The sequence below is a fragment of the Microcaecilia unicolor genome, chromosome 4 (genome assembly GCF_901765095.1).
Source record: "Microcaecilia unicolor chromosome 4, aMicUni1.1, whole genome shotgun sequence".
Taxonomy (NCBI): Eukaryota; Metazoa; Chordata; class Amphibia; order Gymnophiona; family Siphonopidae; genus Microcaecilia; species Microcaecilia unicolor.
In genome coordinates, this window is record NC_044034.1 from 148,676,598 (window position 1) to 148,689,141 (window position 12,544).

The 12,544-nt window shown below is 42.1% G+C and overlaps 1 protein-coding gene across 1 annotated transcript in view; it reads right to left on the reverse strand.

Moving 5' to 3' along the window:
* The window catches only part of NAV2 (neuron navigator 2), a 463,718-nt gene that overhangs the window by 64,782 nt on the left and 386,392 nt on the right, over positions 1 to 12,544 (reverse strand). The window contains 3 exon segments of the mRNA XM_030200720.1: positions 5,468 to 5,542; positions 6,451 to 6,474; positions 10,948 to 11,000. Coding sequence (XP_030056580.1) covers positions 5,468 to 5,542; positions 6,451 to 6,474; positions 10,948 to 11,000 — 152 coding nt within the window.

The following is a 12,544-nucleotide window of genomic DNA, read 5'->3' on the forward strand; positions in this document are numbered from 1 at the left end:
CAGGACAGCTGAAATACCACAAACTGTATACTGTCAGCCACTGGAAAAAGGTCAGGATGTGACCACAAAGAAAACCAAACCACATACCTCAGTAGAATAATTTAGTTTAGTTATTTATATCTATCGCTGTGTGTGACCACCACCTGCTGAGATAGAGAACATACTGAGGAGTTTCCGGCAGCACATGACCACATATAGGGAGGCAAAAGGATTGCTCTCTATCTCCACCTGCTGGTAGATGGACACAACCCACCAGTCTATGGATTGATCAGCATGATGATATGGAATTTAGTTTAGTTATTTATATCTATCCCCCATTTATATCTAGTTATTATATCTATCCCCCATTTATATCTAAGCAGAGCACATTAAAAACATACACAATCTACAGACAACTATCCCAACACAAATCAAACAGAAAAAAAAAAACCAACATGCAAAATTTCTGTCTACAAACAGCACAGTCTTTTAGTTATCCATGTAAGTATCATCAGCTGCAGACGCTGTCCTAACATCCCCTGGGAAACCAGACTGCAGTATTCCAATAACAACGAGGAGCCAGGGATCTCTCACCAGACCGGAGGAAAACAAAAGCATGGCTGAGACTGAGAAAAAAAGAAGCACAGCAAGACACAGCACTGGAAACTCTGTCTTCAAAGCAGTGGTGTTGGGAGGAATTTCTCCAAGGAGGAGCAAAGTAATTTTTTGCATTACCCAACGGGAATATCAGCACTAGCAGGCAGCAGTGAGTGGCTACGAAATCCAGGGAGGGGGGCAAATGCCCCGTCTTCCCCCTTCCCTCACCCTTGCTTCAAAGAAGCATAACAGCCAAAGACTGCAACATAAGATACCTTTAATGCATCTAATCAAAAAGTGTTTTAGAAAAAACGTTCAGGTACTTCACTAGAAGATAGAATAGGTCATAGAGGGAGCTATTTTAGGGCTTCATGCATCCTTAACACAGGACTTTCATGCACGTGAAGTCCAGATTCAATGCGGCATAATTTAAGGCTTTTTCAAATACATATTTTTTTACAGATGTGCATTAATGTTCCCATTAGTACATGGTACTGGTAAAAAGTTAACGCAGGAGCTCTAAGTAAGGGATCCTGCATTACCTCCACGTTAGTCAGTTAGCGTGATGTAATGTGAATACGCTAGCTTCTTAACATTTCCACACTCATTCTTCGCCTACAGTACACCCCTCCAAAAACATTTTTAAAAACTACATGTGAGTTAGCGAGTGTACAGGCAAAATATCGCAAAATGCTTTAATGCATTGTGCGGTAAGCCTTTTTTCGAGCACTAACCCGCGACTTAGGGATTAATAATGTTTCGTAAAATCCCCATAATCTTAGACTTACATCTCGCCCTTTTCAGTTTTACAGGACTGCCCAGACTGGTTTATAATTATGGAAAGCTTGTGAAAAATATGTTAAGTTCAACCAACCATCACCTATAGGTAAAGGGGATGGGATTTCATATACTGCCTTTCTGTGGTTACAATCACAACGGTGTACGTATTATATACAGGGGAACTCAAATATGATCATGTTATGATCACTATTGCCAAGTAGCTTCAATACCAAATTAACTCCTGCATTCCAAAGGACTAGATTTTAAATTGTTCACTGTCTTGACAGTACCAGAAGCAGCTCCTTCAAGAAACATTTATTTCACCTACGAACTTTAGCTTCCTACCGTTTCCTCATGTGACATTATAGTGGGGTAACTGAACTTACCCATTATTATAGTGTTGCCAAATTTGTCAGCTTCCCTAATTTCTGTAAACATTTCATCATCTATCTGTTAACATTTAATTATCCGTCTGTTCATTCTGGCTAGGCATGACTCTGCTTTCAGATTTTGAAGGGTCCACACAAATGGTAACCCCCCCCCCACCAAAAAAAAAAAAAAAAACCAAACAGCATTTGGTGGCTGTTATTTTTAGGGGTGGAAGGTGAAGGGGGGTTTGGGTATGTGAGCATCAGGTAAGACTGTAACAGACTTTTGAGTTTTGTTGCAGTTGCTTGTTCATTTTGCAAACAAGAAGTTAATTAAGATGGATTTGGGGGGGGGGGGGGGGGGGGAAGCATTTGGCAGAGATCCTTTGAATTTGGGGTACCAATATGAAACTCAATGAACACTAACAAAGAGGAACATTCTGAAACATGACTCTCTTCTGTGGGCTACCATTTGTTTGGCTTTCTGTAGAAAAGCTGGCAACAGCCAGTTCACAGAACAGAACTGGTTCCCCTGAAAGATTTTATGCTGAAGAAGCAGGCAGCAGGATTAAAGGTCAATGTTTTTTTTTACATCATACTTAATTGAAGTGGTGGCTAACACTGCTTATTTCTCCACAAACAGATGGCTAAGAAAGATACAGGTTGTAACCCCCAGGGGGAGAATCATAAAATCCCTGCTTACAGACAGAACAGTTCAAATTTCAGCAGAAGATGGTCACATTTTGTGCAGAAACCTGGCTTTAAAACAGTCTCCTTGCTTTATGACTTTATGTTCACGGAGTCTCAGCAAACAATTTAAAACTTTTGCCCCAGAACAGACTGGGAAAGCAAGTGGGAAAACTGCAGTAACAGGGCAGAGCCAAAGGGATTATTCATTGAAATGCTGAAAAGAAAAACATGGATTAGGAAACTACAAATCTATTTCTATTTATTATTAAACATTGCAGGGGTAATTTTATTAAAGTCATTTTTGCATGTGTGTAGCTACATTTCAAGCGGACGAGTCACAGAAACTTACTGAATTCACGGTAAACCTGGAGGACGTAATGGGGCAGTTCGGCAAACTGAAGAGTAGCAAATCACCTGGACCGGATGGTATTCATCCTAGAGTACTGATAGAACTGAAAACTGAATTTGCGGAGCTACTGTTAGTGATATGCAATTTATCCTTAAAATCGAGCGTGGTACCGGAAGATTGGAGGGTGGTCAATGTAACGCCGATTTTTAAAAAAGGTTTCAGGGGAGATCCGGGAAATTATAGACCGGTGAGTCTGACATCGGTGCCGGGGAAAATGGTAGAGGCTATTATTAAAAACAAAATTAAAGAGCACATCCGAGGACATGGATTACTGAGACCAAGTCAGCATGGCTTTAGTGTGGGGAAATCTTGCCTGACCAATTTACTTCAATTCTTTGAAGGGGTAAACAAACATGTGGACAAACGGGAGCCGGTTGATATTGTGTATCTGGATTTTCAAAAGGCGTTTGACAAGGTGCCTCATGAAAGGCTACAGAGGAAATTGGAGGGTCATGGGATAGGAGGTAATGTCCTATTGTGGATTAAAAACTGGTTGAAGGATAGGAAACAGAGAGTGGGGTTAAATGGGCAGTATTCACAATGGAGAAGGGTAGTTAGTGGGGTTCCTCAGGGGTCTGTGCTAGGACCGCTGCTCTTTAATATATTTATAAATGATTTAGAGATAGGAGTAACTAGCGAGGTAATTAAATTTGCTGATGACACAAAGTTATTCAAAGTCGTTAATTCGCGAGAGGATTGTGAAAAATTACAGAATAACCTTACGAGACTGGGAGACTGGGCGGCTAAATGGCAGATGACGTTTAATGTGAGCAAGTGTAAGGTGATGCATGTGGGAAAAAAGGACCCAAATTATAGCTACGTCATGCAAGGTTCCACATTAGGAGTTACGGACCAAGAAAGGGATCTGGGTGTCGTCGTTGATAATACACTGAAACCTTCTGCTCAGTGTGCTGCTGCGGCTAGGAAAGCGAATAGAATGTTGGGTATTATTAGGAAAGGTATAGAAAGCAGGTGTGAGGATGTTATAATGCCGTTGTATCGTTCCATGGTGCGACCGCACCTTGAGTATTGTGTCCAATTCTGGTCGCCACATCTCAAGAAAGATATAGTGGAATTGGAAAAGGTGCAGCGAAGGGCGACGAAAATGATAGCGGGGATGGGATGACTTCCCTATGAAGAAAGACTAAGGAGGCTAGGGCTTTTCAGCTTGGAGAAGAGACGGCTGAGGGGAGACATGATAGAGGTATATAAAATAATGAGTAGAGTGGAACAGGTGGATGTGAAGCGTCTGTTCACGCTTTCCAAAAATAGGACTAGGAGGCATGCGATGAAACTACAGTGTAGTACATTTAAAACAAATAGGAGAAAATTTTTCTTCACCCAACGCGTAATTAAACTCTGGAATTCATTGCCGGAGAACGTGGTGAAGGCGGTTAGCTTGGCAGAGTTTAAAAAGGGTTTGGACGGTTTCTTGAAGGTCAAGTCCATAGACCGCTACTAAATGGACTTGGAAAAATCCACAATTTCGGGAATAACAGGTATAGAATGTTTGTACTTTTGGGAAGCTACCAGGTGCCCTTGACCTGGATTGGCCGCTGTCGGGGACAGGATGCTGGGCTTGATGGGCCTTTGGTCTTTTCCCAGTATGGCATTACTTATGTACTTATGCGTATAAATGGTATCACAAAATTCCGACCACAGTAAAAGTACGCATGACAACATGAAGGCATGATCTTTGCCAGTAGGTGTGTTACAGGGGCAGAGTGCTCATGTGTGCATTTAAATTATAAAATGCACTGATCTTTGAGCATACTTAAAAATTATAGGTTAAGACAATGACACCTGCCACTTTTCCTCATATTTCATAAAGTCAAGTAGGCGTTTATTTATTAGAGTGGAGGAGTAGCTTAGTGGTTAGAGCATCAGTCTTGACATCCAGAGGTGGCCAGTTCAAGTCCTACTGCTGCTCCTTGTGATCTTGGGCAAGTCACTTAACCCTCCATTGCCTCAGGTACAAAATTAGATGATGAGGCCTCCAGAGACAGAGAAATATCCAGTGTACCTGAATGTAACTCACCTTGAGCTACTACTGAAAAAGGCGTAAGCAAAATCCAAATAAATAAATAAGGCACCTGAAAACAGGCTTACCCTAGATATCCCCTTATAAAAGTACTCTGTACATCTGTATCTTGGATTGGGGTGGGGAAAGGGAGGTTACCCTGGGGAGGTACCTGAATTCACCACTATGAGGTCTCCTTTGCCTACTACTGTATTTTGCAACTTGTGGTGATATTTATGTATGGACATGGTGACCTTTAATTTGAAATTCATTTCACATCCACAGTATCAAAGGATTTGATACTACAATGCACAGGAGTCAGTTCTGTGCTTGAGCAGCCCAAATTCTGAGCAAACCCCCCTTGACTGTGTCTAGAGAAGGATAACCTCTGTTGGGTTTAGAACCCCCCCCCCCCCCCCCCAATTATTTTGAAAAGTTGGCTCCTATTCTACAATGTGCTTTAGGGGAAAAGTCAAGAATAAAATAAAACCACAGAACATGCTCTCAGAATCAAAACGACTGGAATAGTTTGTGCAGCTGGAAAATACACACATTCTGACACAAGATTCAATGTATTGTGATACAAGATTCCCAGTGTTCCTTAAAGAAAAACATTGCCCTTACATTAGCTGTCAGCTGAGTTGTCAGCGCCGACACTTTCTCCTGAGATGCGTCCAACTCCCTTCGAAGTTTGCGAATCTATATCATCATCAGGAAATAAATAGAAATAAAAGAAAACAAAGAAAAGAAAAAAAAAAGAAGATGGTACCTTTTTTATTGGACTAACAATACATTTTTCTTATGAGCTTTCAAAAGTAACCCTTCTTCTACAGATCAGAAATTCAGAAATGAGTAAATGACAAATATATCAGATATATGTCACTGATATATGTCATTAGAATGCTTTTATGACAGTCTCATGGGAAAGGAAGGGGTGAGTGGGGAGGAGGGTGAGAAACAGGGAGAGATAGATGGGTGATCAGAGGGTGACAAAGCAGTATAATTTTATGGTTTATAATGTGATAGGAAACCCACATCCTTGTCCTATCTGGTGGATGCCAAAATATTTCATCATTTTAACGTCAAATGTTTTATGTCCCTGGATGGTTTTTAAAATATCCTTTTAGTACTCTCACCACAAAGTCATTAGTCAGTCATCAAGAAAGAAACCGCTTGATTAAATATATGTACAAAGAACACAATAACGCAATTTTTTAGCAAAAGGGGTAATATTATGAAGTGGCACCTACAGATAGGCATCACTTAGGCACATGGAAGGCATCGTTAATTGATAGGCACTAGCCTAGGTGCAGTTTGCGCTATTCTAATTGCTAAGTATCTAACTACAAGGGGGGTGTAAACATAGGTGGACCATGTGTAATTTAGGGAAAACTATAACCTATACAAGCTACTTGGTGCACTTAAGCTGCACAAACTTATACCAGCTATTAACTTGGCATAAGAGGATGCGCTGATGCCGACTTGAACCAGTATTCTATGATGGAATCTTGGCACCAAGATGCTGTTAGAGAATTGGAGCTAAGCACAGGACATTGTCACCAAAATGCTACCGAACGTTTAGAAATAAAGCGGAAAGTGTTCCTTACCTCTGAATGGCACTTCTCTTCAGGCTAAAGAGGAAAAAAAAAAAGCGGAAGTTTATCAATAACAAATCCGAGTTATAGACTGCTGAAGCTTAAAGTGTGCAAAAAAAGAAAGTTCAGACCATTATTCTGCAAGCTGAAAACGTCGCATGCTATTCTGCAAGCTGACAAGCTGAGAATGTCGCATATTATTCTAGATAGTCTGAATGGACTGCATTTACAGAGTTAAAGTTAAGATTCTCTGTGAAGTAAATAAATATATGTAATAGCCAGAGACTGCCTGTGTAGGTCTTCTATCCCTAGATCACACAGGTATTTCATATCACCATTCTGAAACTGTAACTCTGTGGGGGTCAGCCCTGTGGTTCGAGTCACCTGCCATATGGCGTTGATAGCCATTAGTCATGACATGAAAAAGGGACGCACTTAACCCTGATGGAAGTAAAGAGGGGAGGAAGGTGAGTACTTCTACCAGTCACCGGGAGCTCTGTGTGCTGCCCGTATGCTGTCTAGGATTGGTTGGTTGGTGGGGGGGGGGGGGGGGGGGGAGAAGATTTTAAAAAAATAGGAAAAATAAGACGATGAAGGGGGTGTTTACTTTCTCCAAAGAACTATACAGGAAACCTCTTTTCTTATGGTTGACCTTTGCAAAGGCTTTCCGCTATTTAACCAGAAAAAGTCCCATGCAGCAGCTACCAGGAAACACAGATGAGCAGCTCTTCTTTCTGTTTTAAGAAACTCATGAAAGCTGCATAATAATACAAAATAAATCCTACGTGTTATCCTGCAAAGTGTGTCCCAAACTCCTCTGGTGAGTGTTTCTCATTTGTGGTTTAGGCGTTAGGACTGTTTCAGTGCATTTTACCATGCTCATATCCCTGTGTTCAGGGCTGACTGACACCTCTAAATCAAGGGCGGAATGTACTAGCACAACAATGTAAGAGCTTAGGTGTACGTGCAACTATACTCAGCTCTCAGAATAACACACGCTGACTCGGCAAAACAGCTGGCATTCCATTTAAACCACAGATGTAATCAGAACCTATTTAAGCATTTAAAACCATCACCAAATTTCTTAAAGTATAACGAAGGTAATTTTCAGCAGAGGCCAGCCTGCAGATTTTCCCTACAAAACTCCACTGGTGAGCCCTCGCCATAGGGAATTTTAACCTCAAACTCTGAGGGTGCAAAGCAGGGGCATAGCCAGACTTCGGCAGGAGGGAGGTCCAGAGCCCTAGGTGAGGGGGCACATTTTAGTTCCCCCCCCCTCGGCGGCGCCGACCCCCCCCCCACCATTGCTGAACCCCCGCCCGCCAACAACTTTGACCCCCCCCCCCCCCGCCGATGACCCACCGACCCCCCCTCCCACCGCCAACCTGCTGTCGCCTACCTTTCCTGGCAGGGAACCCCAACCCCCGCCAGCCGAGCCGAGGTCCTCTTCTTCCCAATCTTGCACAAGGCTTCGTTCTAGTCTGACGTCCTGCATGTTGTACATGCAGGACATCAGATTCACAGAAACAGAATGAAGCCTTGCAAGAAACAGAGCGAACAGGCTTTGTTCTGTTTCTATGAGTCTGACGTCCTGCACGATGTCAGACTAGAACGAAGCCTTGCGCGGGATTGGGAAGGACCTCGGCTCGGCTGGCGGGGGTTGGGGTCCCCTGCCAGCAAAGGTAGGCGACGGCGGGTTGGCGGCGGGAGGGGGAGTCGTCGGGTCATCGGCAGGGGGGTCCAGGGGCAAATCTATGGGGGCCCAGGCCCCCGTGGCCCCATACTGTACGCCCCTGGTGCAAAGAATGAAGGTTAAAAAAAAAAGCAAAAAAAAAAAAAAAAGTAAGCGCTTTTTCAGGTCTCTCAGGACTCATGTTTACAGGTGGAAACTCCTTGAACAACTGTCCTCATCATGCAGGTATTTAAAAAAAAAAAAAAAAGTCTAACTAATTAGGGAGTTAAAACACACTGCTTGCAGCAGCTGATAACTTCGGACTAAATTTCATTACATTACAATTATTTATTTATTGTGATTTATGAATTGCCTTTATGAAGAGATTCACCCAAGGGGTAACAATAGTAAAATAGCCAAGAATAAACATAAATACAATAAATGAGGTAAATTTGAAAAGAGTAAATTGAAACCTAATAGAACTACCATGAAAAAGTATCAAAAATATACACATTTAACAGCACTGGAATTCAAATACCAGAGATATAATACAATGTTAGCATAATACTATGGGAGGCGGGGCTGGTGGTTGGGGGGCAGGGATAGTGCTGGGCAGACTGATAAGGTCTGTGCCCTGAAAAAGACAGGTACAAATCAAGGTAAGGTATGCACAAAAAGTGGCACATATGAGTTTATCTTGTTAGGCAGACTGGATAGACCGTGCAGGTCTTTTTCTGCCGTCATCTACTATGTAATAAGCATGTGTTAGAACATTCAACTAACACTTATAGGCTGCACATACCCACAATTTAAGTTCAGTTGCAGCTTATAAAGAAAGAGTAGGGCAAACTCTAGAGCATACATAATGTATGATACAAATTTCTGAAATAACGAAACTATTAACAGATTTTAAAAGATCAAACAATTAAACTCACAACAAATGTTCTGTAACTTACAAAGCTTGAAAAAGCCTTAAAACTAGCATAAGATCGAAACCATATCAGAGTTCAGCATAATGTAAACTTCTGGAATAGCCAAGTTTTTAAATAATTTTCAAAAGCATCATACAGACTTATAACGTTTGTTCTTTGACAGCCATGTTCCTACTTGATAAGGAACAGTTAAAGAGAATTCCATCTTGTAAACTGTACATTGTGGTGAAGGGAACTGTACCATCAAATAATATCTACAGTTGCTAATGCAATTCTTTTTACGTATAGAAATTAAATTTAACACGTACTGCAATGCTTGGCCATGTAAGATTAAAACAAACAAACAAACAAACAAACAGTATAACTTAAAAGTTGATTATCAAGCTTATTTTCGAAAGAGAAGGGCGCCCATTTTCGACTCAAATCGGGAGATGGGCGTCCTTCTCTCAGTGTCGCCCAAATCAGCATAATCGAAAGCCGATTTTGGGCATCCCCAACTGCTTTCCATCGTGGGGACGACCAAAGTTCGCAGGGGCGCGTTGGAAGTGTAGTGAAGGCGGGACTTGGGCGTGCCTAACAGATGGGCATCCTTGACCCATAATGGAAAAAAGAAGGGCGTCCCTGACGAGCACTTGGCTGACTTTACCTGGTCCTTTTTTTCTTACGACCAAGCCTCAAAAGATGCCTGAACTGACCAGATGACCTCCCCTTACTCCCCCCTCCCACCCTCAAAAAACAACTTTAAAAATATTTTGTGCCAGCCTCTATGCCAGCCTCAAATGTCATACTCAGGTCCCTCGCAGCAGTATGCAGGTCCCTGGAGCAGTTTTAGTGGGTGCAGTACACTTCAGGGAAGCGGACCTAGGCTCATCCCCCCCCCCCCCACCTGTTACACTTGTGGTGGTAAATGTGAGCCCTCCAAAACCCACCAGAAACCCACTGTACCTACATCTAGGTGCTCCCCTTCACCCCTAAGGGCTATGGTACTGGTGTACAGTTGTGGGTAGTGGGTTTTGGGGGGGCTCAACACACAAGGTAAGGGAGTTATGCACTTGGGAGCAATTTGTGAAGTCCACTGCAGTGCCCCCTAGGGTGCCCGGTTGATGTCCTGGCATGTCAGAGGGACCAGTGCACTGCGAATGCTGGCTCCTCCTACAACCAAATGGCTTGCATTTGGTCGTTTCTGAGATGGGCGTCCTCGGTTTCCATTATCGCCAAAAATCAGAAACGACCAAGTCTAAGGATGACCATCTCTAAGGTTGACCTAAATTTAAGGATTTGGGCGTCCCCGACTGTATTATCGAAACGAAAGATGGACGCCCCTGGGATAAACCAAGGATGGGAAAAATGAGGGTAATGTCCTCATTCTTGCAAGCTGAATACAGGACTAAAAACAAATACAATAAAAGAGCAGCAGGTTAATTGCAAAAATTGTACATATGTTTTTAGAATGATCATTCTTACATTTATAGGTATTGCTAAAACACGCTGGGCATTTGAGCCATAGATGGGCCGTACTATAATCTTATATTTTACTGGTATACAGGTTGAAAACACATTTTTTTTTAAATGTGGGGTTGCGTTTTTTGTTATGATATTGATTTGAAGATGAAGTCTATTGTGTTTTGCTTTACTATGTATGTTTGTTTTTTTTTAATTATACTCTGCTCAGTTATAAGTGGATTATATATTTTTAAATAAATAAATAAGATGTCTTCACTGATTGTATAGACATGTTATGGGTGTATGTTTTATAGCTACTATTTTTCAATAAATGTATTTTAGTGTATGTATTTGTTTATATATATATTAATCTATTATATGCATTTCCCCTCTGTCCATTTGCCTCAGTATTTGCACAGTCGGTTTGATCTCTTAACATAGTTCTTTTTTAATGATACTCACCGTTGAATAGACAGAAGACGTACTGGAAACCAATGAGAGGGAAGATCCATGAACTAAGGAAAAACAGAAAATAATTATATAAGCCACTGAATAATTTGGTAATACTAAATGCAAACTCAGGACTCACTAGACAAACAAGAACCAAATTTGAGATGTGCCAAGTTCATTTTTGGGCATTCACTTCCTGTTACTGGGCACAGCATGTGAAACTGACTGGTCTGCAGGTACTGTATACCCTTGATCTGACGTTTGTACTCATGTTCTATCCCTGAAGTCACACTTCAGCCCCAGAAAATAAAGGCTCTGTGTCATAAAACGCACACCCCTGCAACATTAACATCTCAGAATGCTGAGGAAGACTCATCTGTATTCTAACACAAGTTTCACTAAGATGCCCAAATTCCACACACTGTCCTAGCAAAACAAAAGCAAAAGTGCTATTCCATTCTCTTTCTGTACAAGATTTCCTGGAAATTGCAACCATCCTGTACAAACCCTAACAATCATTAGCACTATTGCAAAATTTTTAACTTATTGATAAACACCACAAATGTTGAACAGAACTAAGGCTGACAGCAAGGAGCTTTTCATGGAAATGTCCATTCTTGCTTGGCAGTCTGTTTACTAAAGTTTTTTTTCCATTTTCTGTCTATGGGAAAAATGCTCAGTAAATATGGCCCTTAGCATGTTAAAATGCACAGGAAAGTGCCTTGCCTGGAGTGTACTGCATGCAAAAAAGGTCCCAGAGCCCACATGTCCATTGTAGAACATTAGGAATAAACTATGGGAGATGAGAGTGACATTTTTCCTAATTTGTTATCATGGCAAAAGGTCTTCAGTAAACAAGGGGCCTCTGGAACTCACGTACGAGAGTGCAATCAATGGAAGACTGTAGGTACACAACATACGTGACACCACATCAAACTCAGCATCTCATCGCCGACGAGACCCACTGTGCTGTAATCAGGTCCTGAATTTCTGGATGCATTGGGAAGGCCTCAGGACTTCTAAGCTGCTGTATGATTGACAAAGATGGAATGCCTGATGCCGAAGCAGAATACTCCTCAATGGAAAGCACTGCCCATGACTCAGAAATAAAACTACCGAGCTCTTTTTTTATTAAAAATCCTCAGTACTTTCAGATCATCTCCCTCCTCTCCTTCAACGATGGTTCCTCTGAGTAGACAGAGGTCACATCAGATGAGGGAGAAGCAGAGACCGCCTCATCTGCCCACTCCTCTAGGTCTAAATGAGATCTCTTACGAGCCGGAGGGGCTGCGGGGTGAGAAACCGAAGCATCTTGTAGCAACTCTGACTTTCCCTGCTTCAGTAAATTGACCTAGAATAAGAGCAATATAAACTCTGGAGAAAACAAAGATCCTGAAGCAGCTGAGGCTGTAAAATGGCGGTTGTGCTCTGCGTGTGAACAGAGACTGCTCTTCATTGCCAGTCGGCCCCAACAAAATGGCACCTGTTCCCGCTCTCTCCTGCATCAAACTATGCACCAGCCCTGCCGAAGAGCCCGAAGACCCTGGCATATTTGGATGCTGCCTCAAATCAAAACATGTGCTGCCACCAACCATTTCCTCTGTGCCTT